The sequence below is a fragment of the Sorex araneus genome, chromosome 9 (assembly GCF_027595985.1).
Source record: "Sorex araneus isolate mSorAra2 chromosome 9, mSorAra2.pri, whole genome shotgun sequence".
NCBI lineage: Eukaryota > Metazoa > Chordata > Mammalia > Eulipotyphla > Soricidae > Sorex > Sorex araneus.
Window position 1 is genome coordinate 23,382,731 of NC_073310.1, and position 22,181 is coordinate 23,404,911.

General features: G+C 52.0%; 2 protein-coding genes across 4 annotated transcripts in view; one reads left to right on the forward strand and one right to left on the reverse strand.

Moving 5' to 3' along the window:
* Nucleotides 1-3,503: 3,503 nt before the first annotated feature.
* RAB36 (RAB36, member RAS oncogene family) lies at nt 3,504-22,011 on the reverse strand. Of its 3 annotated transcripts, none has more exons than XM_055146632.1 (11): nt 21,743-22,011; nt 20,800-20,880; nt 17,752-17,843; nt 15,652-15,717; nt 15,120-15,221; nt 13,097-13,161; nt 9,969-10,024; nt 8,941-9,018; nt 8,545-8,635; nt 6,375-6,472; nt 3,504-5,841 (listed from the first exon to the last, which is right to left on the reverse strand). In XM_055146632.1, exons 2-11 carry the CDS (start codon nt 20,866-20,868, stop codon nt 5,656-5,658), a joined length of 903 nt encoding a protein of 300 aa, XP_055002607.1. In that variant the 5' UTR covers nt 20,869-20,880; nt 21,743-22,011; the 3' UTR covers nt 3,504-5,655. The 3 variants fall into 3 exon arrangements, with proteins under 3 accessions (XP_055002607.1, XP_055002608.1, XP_055002609.1); XM_055146633.1 differs by having other exon boundaries at nt 6,353-6,472; XM_055146634.1 differs by lacking the exons at nt 8,545-8,635; nt 8,941-9,018; nt 9,969-10,024.
* The window catches only part of RSPH14 (radial spoke head 14 homolog), an 82,529-nt gene continuing 81,623 nt past the window's right edge, over nt 21,276-22,181 (forward strand). Inside the window, exon 1 of the mRNA XM_004619357.2 lies at nt 21,276-21,641. The gene's annotated coding sequence lies outside the window, so the exon portion shown is untranslated. The remainder of the gene's footprint in view (nt 21,642-22,181) is intronic.

Genomic DNA, 22,181 nt, shown 5'->3' on the forward strand with positions numbered 1-22,181 from the left:
ACCCAGAGTCGGGAACGGGGGTTGACCAGGGCTTCCAATGAGTGAGGGCACGGGCTTTGCTTCCCAGACCTCCGCCAGTCGTAAGCCACCAAGCCTCTGCAAAATCAATTGAGGCTGAGCCCGCTGAGCCGGTGGGTTCCCAGCTCTGCCCTCCCTGTCGGCTGCGTTTCCAGCTTTCACCGAGAAGAAGGGCAGGGGGAAGATAAGAGAAAATGAGCCTGTTTCAGAAGGTCTGGGCAGTCAGTGTCCAGCTGGTCAGGGGGTGCGGGAGCCTCGGTGCTCTTTTTTTTTTTTTTTTGCTTCCCAGCAGCCCTCCTCGCTCACCCAACTCCACCACCACTGCCATCCCATATGCAGGAAGACTGTGTGTGGAGCAAGCAGCCTGGGAAGGGGACACCCACTCCCAGACTCAGTCAGGTGGCTGCTGGCCCCGCACGGAGGGAGTTCTGTGGGCGAGAGGGTGGGAAGGATCTGTGCCACCTGGAAGGAGGTGGTGTGACAGCCAGACTTGCCGTCTGCTGATCAGATTCCCTCCGGGGAAGGTCTGACATATGGGAGGTGACATTGGGAGGCCATAGCAGATGGCAGAGGTGCCAGAGAGCCAGCAGGAGGGTGTGTCAGCTCAGGGCAGTGTGCCCTGGAGCCATCCCCCTCACGCCCGTTCTCCAGAACCACTCCCCCTCCACCCCAGAAGAGGAGGTCCTTTCTGGAGCTTTGTGCCGCCTCTTCTGCACACTCCGCTGTTTTCTGCTTTCCCTGTTACTGCTCTGGGCCTCTTCAGTGGCTGTGTTGTGTCCCCACTGATGTGGTTCGAAATGACCTGTCTACCTGGTCCCTTCCAGTTCACCAGTTCTTACTTGTGTGACAAGTGAAGAGTGACTGTAACTGATCCTCTGTGTCATTGACCTAGATCTTAGGTGACACGGGTCTGCAGGCTTGGGACACCCTGGATCCCTCCTGTGGGGGTCACTGTGGGGGCACATGATTGAGGAGGCCGGGCAAGTGCCCTACTTGGACAGACATAGAAGGACTGTACTCATTTGCAGAATACAAAGTAACAGCATGGGAGACTAACACCCAAGGATAGTGTCGATAGGGACCAGGAGGATTGCTCCACGACTTGGAAGCCGGCCTCACATGCTGGGGGAAAAGGCAGCTGAGATAGAGAAGGGAACATCAAGCAAAGGATACTTGGAGGACTCTCTCGGGACGAGAGATGCATGCTGAAAGTAGACTATAGACCCAACATGATGGCCACTTAATACCTGTATGGCAAACCATAACACCCAAAAGGAGAGAGAGAGAGTAAAAGGGAATGTGCCTGCCCCAGAGATGGGGGGTAGGGGGTGATGGAGAGGGGTGGCGGGAGGGATACTGGGAACATTGGTGGTGGAGAATGAGCACTGGTGGAGGGATGGGCACTCAACCATTCTATGACTGAAACATAATCACAAAAGTGTATAAATCTGTGTATATATATATATATATATATATATATATATATATAAAGTGCCCTACTTGGTATCATGGCAGAAACTTGCACAGGGCTGCGGGAATGGGGCAGGCCTGACTGAATCTGGGAAGGCTCCAGGATTGGTGTGACAGCGAGTGCCAGGGCTTCATTACTTTTCTGACCCTGCCGGGGATCCTGCGAGGGGGCTGGACGTGAACACCTTTGGGGGCTGCCTCGAGATAAGAACACATCTATGGAGGAAACAGAGACCAAGGACACAGTTGTCTTCATGGCACGGGGAGGCAGAGGAGAGACCAGGAATAGATCAAAAACATAGTCAGTGAGTCTTGTCTTTCAGCTCTCTAAACTTGGCCCCCCATGTGTTAGACGGGGACAAGAGGCTCAGGGCACCCAGCCCTGACTGCTAGATGCCAGGTGCCTCTCGGTGGTGGGGGACACCACATCTGGTCATGGAGGAGAGCCAGCATGGGATAGCATCCAGGCAGCTCTAGGGTGACAGGAGCACCTGGATCAGCTGTGGAGTATGCCTGCTGGGGTTCTCAGAGTTAAAACATTTGCCCTGCATGCATGAGGCCATGGTCCTAATCCCTGCCACTGTCCCTCATTGCCAACTGTGGTCCCGCGTGCCATGATAAAATGTCTGAAACACCCAGCACACTGCAGCCAAGGGTGACCACTGACATTACAGCAACAATACATAAATAAAATGTGTGTGTATATATGAGTGTACACGTGTACATGTAATGTTTGTGAGTGAATATATGTATAATGCATACATATCCAAGTGTATGTGTATGTATTGTGTATAAGTGTATATATAATCTGTATGCATATATGTGATGTTTATCATTCCGCTGACCCTGAAAAGAACCTCCAATCGTTGGGAAAAATGAGTAAGGAGAGGCTGCTAAAATCTCAGGGCTGGGACAAGTGGAGACATTACTGGCGCCCACTCAAGTAAATCGACGAATAATGGGATGACAGTGACAGTGATACAGTGATGAGTGTATGCATAAATAAAATGAGTAGTATGAGTGTTTGTTTATATGAGTGTGTATATAATGTGTATATGCAATGAGTGTATATATACATAATGTTTGTATGTTTGTGAGAGTGTATGTGTGTGTGTATATATATATATATATAAGTATATATATATATATAGCACTGTAGCACTGTGATCCCATTGTTCATCGATTTGCTCGAGCAGGCACCAGTAATGTCTCCATTGTGAGACTTGTTGTTACTGTTTTTGGCATATCGAATATGCCACGGGTAGCTTACCAGGCTCTGCCATGCGAACGGAATACTCTCGGTAGCTTGCCGGGCTCTCTAAGAAGAACGAAGGAATCGAACCGGGGTCAACTGCTTGCAAGGCAACCCACTGTGCTATCGCTCCATATACACATAAATATAAGTGTATATACACACACACATACTATATGTATGTATGTATGGAGAGAGGGGAAGTGATAGAGTCAGTGCCTCAGCCATTGGAATCACACAGATGGGTAGGAGAGAAAGCCCAGATGGACAACCACAGCCAGTGGTAACAATGCTACAACTTATCCATAAGGTCACCTTGGAGTAGGGATGCCAGAGTACTTGAGCACAGGAGGCCAGAACCTCTGTCTACCAAGACCACTGAGTCTCTCTGGATTAGCGGATGAAACTGGAGCACGGGGGTCTGTGCAGTGGGCAGCTTTGAGTGCCAGGGCAAGATTGGGAGTTCAGGACATGGACTGGAAAGTAAGGGCAGAGCTAGCTGGTAGAAATGCTCAGAGATGAAAACGGATTGCATGTGGTCCCTCGGTCCCTCTTGAAGGAATTATGTGCTGATTGCTACAAGAAAACAGAAATGCTGCGGCTCGGGGCAAAGAAGCTTAGGCCCACAGGACCAGGCCGTGGAGGGTGTCTTTACCCCAGACAAGTAAGGCTGGAACTCGAGGTGCTTGAAGAGGATGTCTGAGTCTATCAGGATGCAGAGAAAAGTGATTTGAATGGAGTCAATTGATCACACAGTGGGTGACACAAGGACACTTTAATAAGGGGCCATTCACAGAGGGCTGGGGGGGGGGGGCGGAAATGAGGTTCTAGCTCAAGCGAGTAAGAGCAGGGCATCAGTATCGCACACTCCCTCCCTCAGGTCCTGGGCCTGGCCCACTGAGGGGAGGGAGCTGTGGGGACCACCCGCCACTCCTGGCTGAGCTGGCCCTTGTGGTGACCCTTGCTGATTTGTGCCAAAGTAACTGGTCCTAATGCGCCCCTGATGCAGATGAGCCCACCCTCCCAGAACACATAAGCATACATGTCCAGGGCCATTGCACAGAAAGCCTCAGTGAGACCATCTCCGGGAATGCTGAGTGTGGAAGAGCCGTAGCTGCAGGGATAAACACAGCGGCACCTTCAGTCAAAGCTACAAGCTGGCTGTGAACCCAATGTCCCACATGCAAAGCAGGCCCAGTGGATTCCAGCCCACTCGCAGAAGGAACAAAGGCCACAGAATGGGCAGGCTGGGCGCATGAGCAGCAGGAGGGCTCTAGCGGGGCACAGAAAATACAGGCCACACGGCAGGGAGGGCAGCAGGAGGCCATTCAGGTTAAATGATAAAACAAACCCACAATGGGCTCAAGGAAGAATCTGCAAAGAATCCCACCAGCTACCTAACACGCTTCCCGCTGGGGAGCGTCACAGACTGGGCGCTTTCTTTTCTCATAACAACCGACACATAATTCCCTCAAGAGTAATTTCTCAAAAAAAAAAATGTTAAAAAAAAGAATAATTTCTCTAAAACTGCAATTTCTGACTTCAAGCCCTTGTTCTCCCTTGAACACGCATCTTGCTTGCTTGCCTCTGCGTTTCTTTGCTTGTTTATCTCCACTCTGGACAAGCCTTTGTTCTCTCTTGAACACATATTTCAAACCCACTTCCTCTTCTCTTACATCTAAGTATGGTGGATTCTATAAAAGCGACTTGCTTAACTATTTTTAAAATGTTTTCTGTTTTTATGTATTTATTAATTGATTTTGGTTTGGGAGCCCCACATGACCGTGTTCAGGGCTTACTCCTGGCTCTGTGCTCAGGAGTCAGTCTTGGTAGGGCTTAGGGAACCATACGTGGTTCTGGGGTCCACCAGGGCTGGCCTCAAGCAAGGCAAGCACCCTACTCACTATACTAGCTCTCCAATCTACATTTTTCTACTTAAAAAACAAATAAGGTGGTGGTATGAACAGGGTTCGTCTTCATCAATAACTGGCAGTTCCTCTGAGCTGATGACATCCTCTGGGCAACTGTGGTATTCAGGTCCTGTTTGGAGTCCCGGAAGGTGGTGCTAACCGGAACAATGTCTCTCAAAAGCTCACCAGCAGTGCAAGGCAGATGGGATGCCAGATGTGTTCACCTGCCTGTGGCAAGAGGTAGGTGGGAACACATGTGTGGCAGGTGAAAGTGGAGGCACCTCGTGGTGGCCCGGGGCAGTGAGGCCTGTGGGCAATAAGGATGCCATCACGAAAGTTTTCCGTGCCCAGGCCTTTACTGTTTACAGGCTGATGGGAGAGGAGTGGCATCGGCTCAGCAGCATCTGGGTGGCGAGTGGCAACATAGGACAGTGCCAGGCTTGAGAGCTGCAGCCATGAGTCACCCCAGAGGCCACTGTGCAGTTTCTTTCGTGGTGTGGTGAGATTAGGCCGATTCACTGTCCAGGTGGGTCAGAGCAGAGACACTTACTGGCTTGTTCTGTGCTCATCCACGGACGGGAAGGGCAGAAGATTGGCAGGAAGGGCCCACGAGGCCGTCTTGTTTCTCCTTTTCTGGAGAGGAATTGGGGAGGCCCAGAACTGCAAGTCCTGTTACATCTAGCAAAGTCCCACACAAACACGCAGATGGGTTCTTCCGCAGGCACTCACTCTTTGTAGTTCTGTTTGCCCCCACCGCTCCGTTTAGAAGGATTCTGAGATCAGTCCGGAGCCCAGGGGGACTGCTGAGGTGTGCGGAGGCCAAGGGCAAGGCGAGGGCTGTGACGGGAGAAGTGCCTGTGTCTGGGCGCCTCTCCGGGACCAGGGAGACTTTCCAGTAATTCTGGAGGGACAGCTGGCCTTCCCACCGGTGCCACAGTGGCGCCCCCAGCTGGGCACTTGGGGCTCTGGGGCAGGTAGTGGAGGACTTGCCTGTCCCTCCTGGGCTCAGCACAGCGGGTGGGCAGTCATGTGGCTGAACTCCAGGCTCCTTGTCGTCGTCGTCCCTGTCCAGGCACAGGAATCAATACTCGATACGAGGGAGTGGAGGCATGTGACACAGGCCCAGCTAGCAGCAACTCGTGCCCGAGGGCCTTCTGCTCTCTGGGCTCTTGGCTGACCCTTCGTCCACTCCTGTAAGGGGGGAGAAGTCATTGGCCTCCACCGAGCACTGGCAGCAGACACTATGAGTCTCCTGCGGGTCCCGTCTGATGTCTGAAGGTCAAAGGTATGAACCAGAACCCTCTGCCACTTGTTCCAGGCTGTGATGACCTGGCACATGCCTAGTGGGCCTGAGTTACACACCAGGTGGCGGGACAGAGCGAGGGAAAGGCAGGGATGAAGAGAGCCAGAGCTCCACGTGTAAATGGATCACAGGCTGCCCGGCCTGGCCAGTGAGGATTGGTCTGTCAGAAGGACAGGGAGAATCAGGGGGAGCAAGTACACAGGCAGGCAAGGTCAGGGGCAACGTAAGCCTGAGGTCAGGGTTACGCGAGAAAGAACAGTGCAGCCGGGAGGAGAGTCAAAGGATGACAAAGGTGACATGTTAAGGAGATGGCTGGGTTTGGGGACAGGGAGCAGAAGGGGGACACGATTGTAGGGTGCAAGGCTGCTCTTGAGCCCCAGCCCCGCCGCCAGTACGCACGGATGAGGTCTCCATCGCCGACCTGGAGCCGGGTGCTGCTCCTTCGCTCCAGGTCCTGCAGCACAGACTGCTCAAATGCCAGGGCGGCGACACGGCTGAAGAACGCCTTCACGTTCTCCCCTGTGGGAACACAAGGCACGGTGACCACCTCTCCCGCTGCCCTCTCATGCAGCTGCGTTTGGGTGGGAGCCACTGGATATGGGGTGCAGCCAAGCTCTAGCAGGTATGGGGCCCCTGCCAGAGTAGCTCTGGTAATAACAGCGACCGTGCCAGCTGTAACCCCACCCAACTGAGCCCCTGCAGGAGGCTGGACCTGTCTGTCTTCCTTCCCTTCTGGGTCCATCCCCCTTCCGACCCTTGCAGACACCTGCTGCAAAATCACCTGCAATTCTCAGCATTTTCCCAGTGTCTACTCATCCTCTCAGTCACCCCTGAGCACTTCCTACGAGCCAGGTACTGGGCTATGCAGAGATCAGAACAGACCTATGTCCTGTTACCCATGGCAGCTGTCTGAGTCCTGATCTCAGCCCCCAAGACAAAAGGCCCTTTTTCAATGAACAGCCGATACAGCCGCACAGGGCCGTTGCGCTTGGCCCACAGGGAGAGCTCAGTGATCCTGCTATTACTCTGACAGGAGGGAAGATTCTCAGAAGATCCAGGGGAAAGCTTCCTGTCTTTGCTGTGTCTCAGAAGATCCAGGGAAACGCTTCCTTCCTAACCGAAGGAGCAGAGAGAATTGGGCATGGACACTGCCAACTTTTTCATCTCGGGCTGGAGGCGAGGCTGCCACCTAAGGCATCTACTCTCAGCACCACTACTACCTGCTCCTCCAGCTCTCGGCAGCCCCCATGGTGGCCTTCCCGGGGAGGGAGGGTCAGGCCTTCCTAGTCCCTAGAAACTCAGGTCCTCTGGGGTCTAGAGGCAGCAGTCTCTACACATATTTCATTTTGTCCTCAGCAACCTTTGTTTTCAAGTTCTGTTCTTCGCTTCTCTACATTTTCTAACTTTTTCTGAGTGAAAATGCACATGTGAGTTTGGAAATGTAAAACACTTTTTTTCATTAAAAATAAAATAAGTGGGGCTGGAGTGATAGCACAGCGGGTAGGGCGTTTGCCTTGCACGCGGCTGACCTGGGTTCCATTCCCAGCATCCCATATAGTCCCCACGCACCACCAGGAGTAATTCCTGAGTGTAGAGTCAGGAGTAACCCCTGTGCATCGCTGGGTGTGACCAAAAAGCAAAAATAAATAAATAAAATAAAATAAAATAAAATAAAATAAAATAAAATAAAATGAGGGCTGGAGCAAGAGTAATACAGCCTTGCATGGGGCAAATCCAGGTTTGATCCGCAGTACTCCATATAATCCTTTGAGTCTTACCAGAAATGATCCCTGAACACAGAACCAGGAATAAGGCCTGAGCACTGAAGGATTTGTCTATGGGTGGGGGGTGGGTACAAACATATATATACTGACCAACATGATAATCCAGCAGGTAGGGCACTTGACTTGCATGAGGTTGGGTTGACCTGGGTTCGATCCCTGGCACCATATATGGTCCCTGAACCTCACCAGGAGTGATTCTTGAACATGACCAGAAGTAGGCCACTACTGGGTGTGGCCCCCAAACCAAAAAATGAATGATAACAATAAAATAAAACAAACTGATATAAAGAGCATTACTTTATATCCCTATATGAGATGCTGAAGGGTGAGATGGGGCATCTTGCCTGGGCCTGGGGTCCACAGTGGCCTCTGTGTGAGGGCAGCTCAGGGGCCGTGCGGGGTGTGGGGTGGAAGGTTGTCCTGAGGTGAGGAATGGGCGCCTATGGGTACAGAAGGCCCTTCTACTAGGTCACGAGGTGCCTTCACCAAACAGCTGCTAATGGGGGGCAGGACAGCACAGTGGTCATAGGTGAGAAGTCCTTTCTGTCCCAGCCCTGTCAGTTCTTCCTCTGTGGCCTTCAAAGTGACTCAGAGGAAGAAAGGAAATCCCAGGGGGATGCGGCAATGACATTAGACGCCCCAGGGGCCCAGCACACGGTGTGGCTATTCCTCCTCCACAGGCCAGGGCTCCCAGTCTCCTGCTCGAGCTGAGACTCCTCTCAGGCCACCAAAGCTGGGCTGAGTCAGGGTCAGGCCAGAGGAGACACAGGGCCCTCACATCGTGACGACAGTCCTATACCCACTCACCTGTCTTGGCTGACACCGACCAGTACTCAGCCTGCATCTCATTGGCCAGGCGCACGGCGTCCGCTTCCACCTGCTCGCATGCTGCACCTGACTGGGAGACACAGCCCTCCTGGCCCGGCTTCCTGGGTCCTCCCCTGGCAGCCCCTGGGGCGACACTACCCTCTACTCCTCCCCCCTCCTCCCCATCTCACCCAGGGCTGAGCAAGCACGGTGAAGGGTTGGGGGGATGCCTTCCAGGTGTATAAAACCCCACCTGTCCTTTTCTGGTGAGGAGAGCAGAGTCCCTCTACCTTTCAGCCCCTAGACCTGTGCTCTTCAAGCACCCCACCCCCCATTTCAGGAAAGGAGATACATTGTCCTGGGGGCCACTCGGGGTTCCTGCTTTGTTCTGCTCACCAGAAGGTCCTTCTTGGTTCCCACTAGGAACACGAAGCAGGAGCCTGGTTCGTTCTCTCTGAGTGCATCCTCCAGCCACTGCCTGGAAGCACAGAGGGGATTCAGGCAGAGACCACCCACTCACCTACCTCAAAGGGCTTGGGGAAGGCGAGGAGCAGAGGGGTGCAGCCCCGACCTCCCAACAGGGCTGACAGATGAACCAGGAGGTCCAGGAAGAGCATCTTGGCTTGACCGTTCCTGTAGCAGGGAGGGCCTCTGTGGGGCTGCAGGGGCTGGGGAGGGCAGAGCCCATCCTGATTCAGGAAAAAGATCCCTGCGCTTTCATCAGCTGGAATGGTCACCCTGGCTTCCCTCACAGGGTTTGGGAAATGCTGGGTGGGAATATCCGAAACTAAAGTGAGGTAGAAGGGGGCGTTGGACCATTAGCTAGAGAATCACTGACGTAAGCAGGAAGGGCTCTGGGACATGATCAAGTTGCTGGCTCTTACCCATGTCTCTGCCCAGGACAGCAGCCCCTGATCACATCCCTTCCTAGAGGACTGGTTAAAGAATTGATGAAACTGGGACAAAGGGAAAGTATGGTGCCCCTTACCCTCAAATGATAGAGAATTCAAGCAGGACCAGTTCCTCTAAACATGGGCACCCATGAGTGTGTGCGGCTATGCTCTGAGCTGGCTCTGCCCTTAGCAGATGGCCCTGCATATTTGTTGTTGTTGTTGTTGTTTTGGGGGGTCACACCCGGTGAAGCTCAGGGGTTGCTTCTGGCTCTGCAATAAGGAATTACTCCTGGCAGTGCTCGAGGGACATGTGGGATGCCGGGAATCGAACTCAGGTCAGCGGCATGCAAGGAAAATGCCCTACCTGCTGTGCTATCGCTTTGGCCCTGGCTCTGCATCTTGAGGAATAAAAGAATGGGGTATTGGGGAGCTGGTGGAGCATTCAGTCCACCTTGACAAGTGAGTCCAAGTCCTGGAATTGGGAAGCACAGGGAGCATTTTTGAGGTTTCAGAGGAGAGGGCGCCCCAGACTTGCCTGGTATGCTCCAGAGTCTGCACATCGGTGAGGTCAAAGGCTGTGATAATCACTGCACATGTGGATGAAAACCAAGAGCCAGTCAGACAGGTTAGACAGAGTGATAGGTGGGGGCGCTCTCAGGCATCCCTGCTCCCCAGGAGGAACCTGGACCTGTTGGAACTGTCCTGGTTCCCAGCCCAGGACCCAGCGATAAAGAAGGATCCATCTCATGGTTGCCACTGGGACAAACCTTATCTCCCTTTCTGACCCACACTTGGCGGCTCTGATAAGGCACGATGAACTGGTGGACTCCCATATTCCTATATTCAAGTCTCCCTGTTGCAGTTTACACCTTAGGGAGCCTGATGAGGACCTCAAGCACTGAGGGCCCCCATCTTCTCATATGTAAAATGGTGAGAGTAATACCTCACGCTCTCGGGGTAGCTACGAGCATTAAATAAGAGCCACTATCATCATCATCAACAAGATTATCATCAAAATCATCATCATCATCATCATCATCATTTTGGTTTTTTTATGCCACATATGGCTGTTCTCAGGGCTCTGTGCTCAGGGATCATTCCTGACAGAATTTGGGGACCACGTGGAGTGCTGGGAATTGAACCCAGGTCATCCATGTGCAAGGCAAGCTCCCTATTCATTGTGCAATTGCTCTAGATCCCTAAGACTCACAATTTTAGAAGATTGAATTGGGGCCTGAGGTGGGATCGACATTTCACGTGGCAGCTAGAAGTTGGGAGTTTGATTAGCAACAAAGAGGCAGCAAGCAGAAACTGGGAAATACATCTCTCATCTCCTTAGCTCTCCTTGCTGTCTCACCCCGACCCTAGGCTCTCTAGGGTGGCTGAGACCCTGTTGGAGCTCTGGGGGGGAACCTCATATGGAGGACATTCCAGAAAAGTCAGCTCTTTACTGGTCCCTGGGGCTGCAAGCGGGACTAGAGTGGGAGTTTCATCTGCACCTTGACTGAAGCCTCTGGGAGAGACCCCACAGGCAGAGAGGAAGGGAAGCCAAAGAGAGAAAAGTGGTACCCCAGATCTGCTATTTGCCAGGGTGTCAGGTACATCCTACTCTTACTCCTGAGGGCATCAGCCCCGGGGAAGAGAGAAGCCATAGTAAAGTGGCAGACCTAGGATGCCAACACATAGCTGAGGTGTTTGTATTTTCTTTTTTTGTTTGTATGTGGGGAGGGAGACTCCCCAGTACTGCTTGGGGGACTCAGGGGCCACTTCTAGCAGTACATGTCTGTGCTACAGAGCAGCTTGGGCTCCAGCCGTTCTGGGGGCCCTCAGGGTCACTCTGGCTGTGCAAGGAAGGCCATATGATGCCAGTAATTGAATCCAGAGTCTTGGGCATATAGGGCATGTGCTCTGCCCCTCAAACCTATCTCACAGCCCATTTCCTGTTTTTTGGCATTTTTCAATTGATTTCTGTGGTGGGCAGGGGGAAAGTGATGGAAGTCTTGTTCAGAGGTGCTCAGGGTCCTGAAGGCTACACTCAGCATTTCTTGGCCTGGTGTAGGGGCCCTGAAAGTTTTGATGCTTGGGCCTAGCTATGCTATGCTGCTTGGTCTAGAAAGTGCTCAGGAGCCATACAATTCCAGAGATTGCACTTCTATTCTAGCACATGTCAGGCAGGGGCTCCAGCTCTTTGACTTATCTCCTGCCCCCATGTTTTCAAATCGTAATCCAAAGGTTGTAATTTTTCACGCTAGCACAGAATAGTTACTACCTATGCCTCATCCTTTGACACTGGTTTGGTATACCTAAAACAGCACTCTCACATTGCTCTGAAAACCCTTTCTCCATCCCTCCAAGAGCAGGAGCTTCTAATACTTATTGCTTGGGGACCTGGTGGTCCCCAAGGTCTTATGACCTATCTCTTTCACCCCCATTGTCCTTCAGCAGTCTACTTGTGATATAGCCCCTCTTTTTCCCCCTGGCCCAACCTCTCCCCTGCCACTGGGAGTCTACTCTCTGGAGTCCCTAGATAAGCTCTCACCTCTCTGAGTGTTTCTTGGAGCTTAAAATGTGGATTGAGACTTAGAGGAAGCAACTACCACCAATGGATGCCCGAAATGTATCACTGTCATCCATTGTTCATGGATTTGCTCAAGCGGGCACCAGTAACATCTCCATTGTGAGACTTGTTACTGTTTTTGGCATATCGAATACGCCACGGGGAGCTTGCCAGGCTCTGCCGTGCGGGCAGCATACTCTCGGTAGCTTGCTGGGTTCTCCGAGAGGGGCAGAAGAATCGAACCTGGGTTGGCTGCATGCAAGGCAAATGCCCTACCTGCTGTGCTATGGCTCCAGTCTACTGGAGCAATAGCTTCATTTAAAAAAAAAAAAAAAAAGAAAAGGACTTGACAGGACTCCAACCTTTGAGTCATGTCGCCAACTCTTCACATAGTTTTTTTAATTATAACCAGAAAGGAGAAAAGGACCATTTCCATTGTTACTCCGAGCTCTGCCCACTGCTGTTACAGCATCGGGAGCTGGACTCTTGGGGTCAGGAATGCAGGAGGCGCAAAGGAAAATGTGAAGGCTACAGCTGGCCCATGATGCTGTATAGGTCAAGCAAGGGACGAGGAGGGCTGAGAGGACTGACCCAGGGCTACGTGGCCAGGGTTGAGCTTATGGGCCTTCAGGAATCTGACATGAAGACAAATCCTTGGGGTGGGGAAGGGAGGGGCAATATTTTAATTATTTTTTTAAAACCAGGAAGGAGTAGGGAGAACCACACCAGGAGCAAGCATGCATGACAGGCGGCTGACAGCACCACTCCACGTGCAGAGGGACAGGCCACTGGGAGGGTCACTTGAGTTGCCAGTAAGCAGGACTCCACTTCAAAGTCGGAAACTGGACTTGCATGCCGTGAGCATCCCTGAGAAGCCTGACTCCCGGAGTCTGCGGGCCCACGGGGGGCCTGAAGTGTGACTGTCACAATTAGCCCGGGTACAGGCAGAAAAACATCTCTCTTGGTCTAGGAGGACAGGTGTTTCTCAGATCATAGATGTGGTGTCTGCACAGCAAAGCTAAATTTTCCACTGTGCATTCCAGTGGGGAGTTTCCTGTTGCCCATGGTCGAGGGCTCATCACTCACTCACTCACTCACTCACCTTGGGCGCCCCGGTAGTACGCAGATGCGATGCACTTGAACTTCTCCTGTCCGGCGGTGTCCCAGCTATGCCATGACACAGAGAGGGAAAAAAGCAGAGGTGGGAAGACTCAGCAACTTCAATGGTGTGAGCCAGCAGTCTAGTGGGCGGGGGGCAGCAGACCTGAGGGCTGTGCTAGGGTGTGGGCTTCACGAAGTGCCTGCCGTGAATCAGTCATCCTTATCCCCCAGTTCCCTAGGATTCCTTCCTTGGATACCCAAGGGGGAATTCCCTGGCTGGATTCACCATGCCTGTGAAGGAAGAATACGCCTTTCTAGCTCTACTGCCTGGTTGAATGGAATAATATTGAGCAAATGGAATAATATAGTCCAAATTTCCTCTGCTTATAATGATACTGGGCTGGAGCGATAGCCCAGCAGGTAGAGCGTCTGCCTTGCACGTGGCCGATCCAGGTTCGATTCCTCTGCCCCTCTCGGAGAGCCCAGCAAGCTACCATGGCGTATTTGATATGCCAAAAACAGTAAGAAGTCTCACAATGGAGATGTTACTGGTGCCCGTTTGAGCAAATCAATGAGCAACGAGATGACAGTAACAGTGACAGTCCCTCCTGACATTACAAAATGGAGCTATACTCCCTGGTTGGGTCAGCCTGAAAATATGAAGTTCATCTGTAGATAAGACTCGGACTTGAATAGTCCACGAATAGGACCTGGGTGGGACCGGGGTGTGGCTCCACCCTCTCTCCTACAGCAAAGGAGACATACAGCTTCCTACATGAGGGGTGATGAGGGACCGTGTCTGGGGTCATTTTGACCCTAAATAAACTGAGTCCTCATTTCATGAAAGAGAAAGTAACAATTGATTAATGATGTCTTCAACGGGCGCAGTATAGAAGAGAGGGCACCCATGCTGAGATCGTCTTGCCCACATTTGCAACCAGGCAGGGGGTGACTAACTGGGGCTGAGTATGAAGTTTTATCCCTTTTTTGACTTTTCTAAAATGAAATTTAACTTTTCTGAGTGAATCGAAGATGAGATAAAGTCATGAGCAATATACCAATGGTATTTTTTTCTAGCACTCCAGTTTGATGTGGAATTTTTTGGTTTTGTTTTTCTATTGATTAATTCCAGGAGCTGGGGAGATAACTAAAAGGGCTGGAATGAATGTCTTACATGTGCCAAGCCCCAAGATTGGTCCCCAGTCCTGCCTGGCTCCCAGCACTGCTGGATGTGGCCCTGATGGCTTCCAGACGAGAATTCCCCCCATATAATAATAACCAAATAGCACCACTACACTTGGGGCTGGGAAGATATCTCAAAGGGTGGAGCAAGTGTGTGGCATGTGTGAAGCTCTACCTTTGATTCCTGGCACTGCATGTCCCCCGAAGTACCACCAGAATGATATGATACCCCCTAAGTATCATATCAGCTATGATAACCCTTGACTCCCCCCTGAGGATACCCGCCCCAAATTAAAAAAATTGTAAGTGTTCATTCAGGTTTTTTTTTTACACCTGAAGATGATTCTAGTAGTTGGAGAGCTGGAAGAGTGGCCTAGAGGAGAGCCAGTTGAATGGCTGGCAGTGGTGCCAATGTTAGACAATCAGAGGCTGAGTCAGCAGCACAACCCTGCTCTTTTCTGGGCCCTCTAATTAGATTAGACCTTTGGGTGCACGGTGAGCCCCAATATAGGCCACACCACTGAGGCTGTCGCCATTAGCTCCTTGATCTCGGTTTTTCTGGCTCAGAGCCAGGGAATGGTGGGGAAGAGGAGGAGTTCTGAGAACTTTTCAAGCCAATGATCAACACAAGACACCCACCAGGACTAAGGGACTGTCTCAGGCCTCAAGATCTGGGAACTCAGGATTCACAGCCAGGAGCTAAGCCAGGAGCTACTGTTCAGGAAGGTCCTAACTGAGCCTCATGGAGCAGAGCTCAGAGGGCCAGAGCTTCTGCCGGGAGTTTCCCCCAAGACTGACTCCACAGGTCACACAGGAAACAGGGCAACATGCTGGTCACTTACATCTGGAGGCTGTAGGGAATCCCAGCGATCTCAAAGCGCTCAATTTCAAAGTCAACCCCAATAGTGGCCTTATAGTCACGGTCAAAAACATTCTTGCAAAACCTGTGAGAGCACAGTAAAACCACAAGAGAAGTATTCAAAATGTTTGGCTTATGATAGTGGAAGTCTGGAGGCAAAAACATAAAAATAAAAGTCCAGTCCATTTACCCTTAGAAATGCTATGGAGATGACAGTCTAGGGGGACAGGGAGCCGCAACAATAACCAGGTGGGGAAGGAGAAATCACAGCAGAGTGTGAGTTAGGAAACCATGATAAACTGGCTGCCTGCATGTAGGGAGGGCAATGAGACGTGAGCCAGTGACCTCAAGGGGACAATATGATGAACCCCAGGTTCCTGTAATCCCCCACCCTGCTCAGTACCGCCGTCTTCCTCAATTCTTGCACCCTCTTCTTTGGGTGGCTCCCAGCAGCCATACAATGTCATCTGGGGCGCCCAGGCCAAGGCGCCGTGCTGGGGATTTTGTTGGTATACCTGTGAATGAGGCTGGTCTTGCCCACGTAGAGGTCACCCAGGACAACCACCTTGGAGAGTTTGAGCCTGGCAGGAATATGTCCAAATTACTCTAAAACAGGTTCACAAAGGCATCTACACACACACACACACACACACACACACACACACACACACACGCTTTTCCTTTCCTGGGAGTCTCCCCTCAATCCTGGGCAGGAGATCAGACAGTCATCTGCAGAGATCCTGGTCCCCCCCCTTGGTTCACGCCACCCTCCCACCCTACCCAGTGGGCTCCATGCCCTATTGTGAGAATTTGACACAGGTGTAGAGAGGCTAAAGGAGCAGAGGGAAGCATCCTGGTGTGGGGGTGTCCAGCGGAGGGTGCAGGGGCCAGGAGCGCATGAAGGACACAGTGCTGACATGCAGGGGACACATATACAAGGGACAGATTCCTACACCCTCCCCCCTGTCCCTGTGGCCTCGAGCCTACTTCTTGTAGGTAGGCACTTCCTGTGGGGACACCACTGCCACCTGCTTTCTTGGAGGTATCTGCAAGGGTCAGGCCGACCAGAGGACCTTTCAGAAACAGGGCTCGGGGCTGTGGTTTGAGGTAAGTTGGCTCTGAGGTTCTCAGGCTCTCTACCGACCCGATCTCCCCGAGCAGCTGCCACTGTCTGTGCTGCGTCCTGCGCTTCATGCAGCGGCAGCCCCCAAGTTTCTGCAGTTCCTGCCAAAGAGGCTCATGGTCAAAGCCTCCACCCTGGCTCAACATCTGACCAGGCATTTCCTCCTGCTGCAGAGAGCAAGTCCCCTGCGTCACTTGGTGATCCGTTGTGGCTCACAATAGCGGCCAGGGGCTGTGTCTACTCTGCTTGCAGGCAGTCTCTAATTCTGGACCGGAGACACTGCTTCTCTGATGAGGGAGCAAAGGCATTTCTGGAGTGGTCCCCGTGTCTCCATTTCCCCACATCCCAACATTGCCGTGGGGTGGAGCACCTGGCACAGAGTCCGCACACATGATTCAGCAGCCATCGCTCTCCTCCACAGTGATGTGCTCTGGCCCTTTGGAAGTGAGGTTGGCTTCACGTTCCCCAGCTGTGGGCATCTCAGAGCTGGGCCTCTGAAGCTCGTATCTGTGACATCTGCAAGATCAGCCAATTTCCTGCGCAGACTATGAGCTCCTCAGGATAAGAGGCAGCAACAGGCTCTGTCCCCATTTATTAAAAGGAGTGATTATTTTGTTTTTGGTTTGGGGCTATATCCAGCAATGCTCAGGGCTTACTCCTGGCTCTGTGCTCAGAAATCACTCCTGGCAGGGCTCAGAAGGACCATATGGGTTGCAGGGGACAAAAACCAGGTCAAGCACGTACAAAGCAACCGCCCTACCCACTTGTACTACCCCTCTGGGCCCCAAAGGAGTGGCTGTTTTTACTTTGGGGTTTTTATTCGTTTGCTTTTGAATCAAACCAGATGATGCTCAGAGGTTACTCCTGGCTCTGCACTCAGGGATCATTCTTGGTAGTGCTCAGGGGACCTTAAGGGATGCCCGAGATTGAACCCAGGTCAGCTTCATGCCAGGTAAATGCCTTACCTGCTGTACTGTTTCTCTGGCCCCAAAAGGAGTGATATTGAAAGACCCCCTTGGGCTGGTGCATCGGAAATAGGAATAGGACAGATAGGCCTGGCATCTAGGCAAACTCATAATTCTCTGAAGTGTGTGTGTGTGTGTGTCTGTGTGTGTGTGTTTCTGTGTGAGTGAGCGAGTGAGAGAGAGAGAGGTGGGTGGGTGTCCTTTCCAGCACAGGCTGGGACGCAGGTACAGTGGGGGGAGCACAGTAAGTCACAGAGGATCAACATTTACACTGAGACCTGAGGGAGAGGAAAGAAGACGCAGGTCCGGGAGACAGACACACTGAGATATCAGACTCAGAAATCAGACTGAAAAACCCTAGACACATCTTCCCAGGGAAACTGGCTCTACCTGGTCGATGGCAGAGGTATGTTGAAACAGTCAGGTAAAATTCCCTGTTGATTCTCCAGACACTCATTCATGTACTCATTCCTGCTCACAGTCCCCCAGCCCCAGTCCCACGTCCTCTAGCCTGCGGCAGAGCTCACCCAACAGTGCCCGTGTTCCTGCGCTGGCAGGCCACGCTGACCTGCCCATGGAAGTGCTCCTTGAGCTGTAGGCAGGCCTCAGGTGTGTACCACTGGAAAGAGACAGACAGACAGGCAGACGGGCAGACACATCATCCTGAACAGCGAAGCAGGGCAGTGAGGGGTGACTAACTTCCCAGCATTTCCCCCCTCCCCTGCTGCAAGGCTGCCTTTAGCTTCCTGTGATCACTCTGTCACTTGGGTCATGTAGCTCATCAGAGGCCTGGAAACTACGGAGGCTTGTGTGTTCCAATGAGAGGAAGCAGGATTGGATGAGACCAAAGAACCAAAGAGCCCGTGCAGATTCAGGGAGTTGGGTCTCTGCCAAGGTGGCCATGTCTTTTTTTTTTTTTTTGCTTTTTGGGTCATACCCGGTGATGCCCAGGGATTAATCCTGGCTCTGCATCTCAGGAATTACTCCTGGCAGTGCTCAGGGGACCATATGGGATGATGGGAATCGAACCTGGGTCGACCGCATGCAAGGCAAATGCCCTACCCGCTGTGCTATTGCTCCAGCCCCGGTGACCGTGTCTTTGCTGAGAATGTGTGACACACCTCTGTTCTCTCAGGTTCTCTGGTAACACAAGGGAGTAATTCTAAGAGGATTTTTTTTTTTTTTTGCTTTAGGATAATTTTTTTAAAAGACAATTGTTTATTTTAGATAGTAAATTGTTGCTTTTGAGTCACACCTGGTGATGCTCAGAGGTTACTTCTGGCTCTGTGCTCAGGGATTACTCCTGGCGGTGATCAGGGTACTACATAGGGTACCAGGATTGAACCTGGGTTAGGTGTATACAAAGCAAGTGGCTTACCCACTGCACTATCCTTCTGACCCCACTAGTTTTTATTTCACATATGTGCATGAAAAGTGTCCTGGGAGGACATGTCCACTGTTCTCAGATGTCACATCCAAATAGTAGTTTAAATTCAGGGCAAGGAAGCATTATGTTCACATTTAGCTGTTAACCATGGGCTGCTACCTGATGTCTCTGAACCTTAACTCCTCATTTACGAAACCTCAGAGACTTGGGTCATGAAATGAGCTGTCTTTAAATCTATCACACATGGCCAATCTGGCACATACTAAATGCCCAGAAAATGTTTTTGCTTTCTAAGACCCATCACACCTGTTGAACAAACCTTTGTTTTATAATTAGGAAAAATAGTTTTAAACAAACAATAATTAGGAGAAATGATAGTAAACAAACAAAGGATAATGACTCTGTTTTACTCTCCGGTTAACCAAAGCTAAGGATGGAGTTTGCCCAGCACCCAGGGAGAAGGGCACAGTTGGAGACAACACACGTGGTCCACAATGGTAGGCCTGGACACCGTTCTGGGCTACACACAAAACACTACTATGAGCTCTCGCCCCCTGTGGCAAAGGCTCAGCTGCTTCCCTTGCCTTAGCATTTTTTCTGAGTTTTCAGGCACTGGGATGGGCACGCCTACTCTCACCATCTGGGAGACAAAGATGGAGGGAACAGTGAGAAGAATTTTATTTATTTATTTTTGTTGTTGTTTTTAGGCCAAACCTTGTCATGCACAGGGCTTACTCCTGACTCTGTGCTCAGGAATTACTCCTGGTGGACTCAGAAGACCATATGGGGTACCAAGATTCCAACCCATATCGCCTGCGTGCAAAAACCAAATAAATGCCCTGCCCGCTCTGGGCCTGAAAGAAAATTTTAAAAGGCAAGTTATGAGGCTGTTTCCTTAGTAGAAGCATGGCAATAACTCATAACAGGAGCTCTTCATATGGCCATTGAGGATTAAATGAGTAACATGGGCGAACATATTAGCCCAGCAAGCCACATTGGTGTGGGAGAGTGTAGGCTACCGCCTGAGAAAGTAGCAGCTTTTTCTCGTCTGCTTTCATGTCAGTTCCAGTAGGGGCTGGCCTAGGAATGGTGGTCAGTAGCAGAACAGCACCACTTTGAACAGAATGAGACAAGTAGTAAGGAAGATCGGATAGGGAGTATGAGCTGATTTTATTTTTTAATTTTATTATTTTTTTTTCTTTTTGGGTCACACCTGGCGACGTACAGGGGTTACTCCTGGTTACTCAGGAATCACCCATGGCGGTGCTCAGGGAACCATATGGGGTGCTGGGAATCGAACCCAGGTCGGCTGCATGCAAGGCAAACGCCCTACCTGCTGTGCTATTGTTCCAGCCCCTGAGCTGATTTTAGAGACAGAGAAACTCGGGCAAGAAAGAACTTTCTCTCTTGACTGCCAATCTCTCCTGTCTGAAATGGTATAGCCCTGGGTTGCAGGATGAACTTGGCCCGTGATGGCCTATAATCCCTAACTTCCAGAGGCAGGAGGGAGAGAACCTCACCTTCTTTGGAAATAGGAGAGTTGCCTTCTGGGAAAGAGGAAAGTTGGAGAGTCATGACCTCACTCTGCTTTGCCGAGTCATGAGATGGTAAGCAGCCTCTGTCCCTCCCTGGACCTCGCTGTCCTGCTCTGTAAATGGGTTTCTCAGCCCAGGAATTCTGGACTCTGCTGTGGCAAATTGAAGGAAGAGTGGCAGTTGGGGGTGGGGGGGTGGAACTCTGGGTTTGGTGTTGGGAAGTTGGAAGACCAGAGTGTTCTTTAGAGAATGGTAAAAACAACACAGAGCTACCTGTTTGCCAAAAGCCAGGCTACCCCATGCAAGAAGAACAATCCTTGCAAATCAACGCACTGCTCTTGTTATAACTTGCCCACGGCCACAGCTTAATGAGTCAGAATTCATACCTGAACCGTCTGACTACTCAATCTTTGCCCTCAACCTCCAGGACACACTGCCTCCTGGTGTCACCCTTAATTTACTGCCTCACATGGGCCCTAACAGTACAGGCTTGGCTTCTGGTTTCTCAAGAGGGCTTCCAGGTCAGGTCCCTCTCAGCGAGGGGCTGGCCTCCCTGTCTATTCACCCTGCCTTGTTTCCCATCGCGAGTGTAAATGGGGAAGTGGTGTCAGGAGAACAGGGCACGCGGAAAGGGGTTGATCCAGTGAGTCTACCTTAGGGAGACAGGCGATGATGCGGTCCCGGCTCACAGGAGGGCCCCTAGGCGTCAGGGAGGACCTCATCCTTCCAGAATCCTGTGGGCCCAACCAGGGGAAAGAGACTTAAGGAGCTATAAAAATCATCCCAAACTTTCCAGTAGGTTTTTTTCTTTGTTTGTTTTGTTTTTTAAACAGACTCAAGTTTCCTTTTTTGTCAGGAATATTGGCCAAGGAAAACATTTGAGTGGGGCTGGAGCAATAACACAACGGGTAGGGCGTTTGCCTTCCATGCAGTCAACCCGGGTTCGATTCCCAGCATCCCATACGGTCCCCTGAGCACTGCCAGGGTTAATTCCTGAGTGCAGAGTCAGGAGTAACCCCTGTGCATCACCAGGTGTGACCCAAAAAGAAAAAAAAAAAAACTCCAAACAAAACATCTGAGCATCACCAAGTTGTCTCTCAATCTGCAGGCAGGTATGGTGAGGGGTGGATGTTGGGGCTGGGGGGATGAGGAATGGGCCCACCCGGTCCTGCCAGCGCCTCTAGCAGATGCCCAACCAGGACAAGCCCTTCTCGGAGCTTCACTACGAGGTCTTGAGAGCGACTGTGGCAGAGGGTGGGGGTGAAGGGAGTAGAACTGGAAGGGGAGGACTTGGGTGGGCGGGGCCTGTGCCAACCCCACCCAGGGAGGCCCCTGACTGCCTCGCCTATGCCGCAGCGCCCCCGCGAGGGCGGCCTCGCCTAAGGCCTGTGATCCTTCGCTCCAAGACCCGGCTTTCCTCCAGAATGAGCCAGGGTGGGGACCCCGGGCATGAGAAGGCCCCCGACTGCACGTTCAGGTTATGGCAGGGGACGAGGTAGGCGGGGAACCCAGCGCCCTCCCGCCGCCAGCTCACTGGGTTGTGCCTACACCGGGATAGACGGTGGGACAGTCCCGGGCCTGGGGCTGCGGACTCACCCGCGGCGGCGACTGCAGAGCCCCCGGAGTGTGTGCGGCCTAGTCTTCCTGACCTGCGGCGGCGATCACCATAGCGACGAGGGCCTGTGACAGGCAGGCGTCTGCCGAATCCTGAGCGTTGCGGGGCGGGGCCCGGGAGGGGTTCCAAGTGGAAGGAGTCCCCCGGGGAGAGCTGGCACCAGCGATCGCCATAGCAACCGGAGCCTCCCAGGGTCTCCGGGGAATGCGGCGGCCACTGTGTCAGCGGTCACCGCGGCAACGAGGGCGGAGCCAGACGAAAGGGCGGTGGGTGTGGTCCAGCAGTCCGGAGGTGGAGCCTGACTCTAGGGGCGGGGCTCGGGGGTGTGTCCTAGACCCAGTCCGAGGAGCCAAAGGACTAGAGATCATACGTAGCGTTTAAGCATTTATTTTCCTAATAAATGAAATAAGATGGTTTTCT

What these genes read in the sequence shown, in the direction of transcription:
- RAB36 (XM_055146632.1), bottom strand. Translation starts at nt 20,868, where the DNA reads ATGAGGTCCTCCCTGACGCCTAGGGGCCCTCCTGTGAGCCGGGACCGC. An exon ending in AAGACCAGCCTCATTCACAG is followed by an intron (nt 15,222 to 15,651) that starts GTATACCAACAA and finishes GTGCTCTCACAG; the next exon opens with GTTTTGCAAGAATGTTTTTG. An exon ending in GTCGGTGTCAGCCAAGACAG is followed by an intron (nt 6,473 to 8,544) that starts GTGAGTGGGTAT and finishes GTGTTCCCACAG; the next exon opens with GGGAGAACGTGAAGGCGTTC.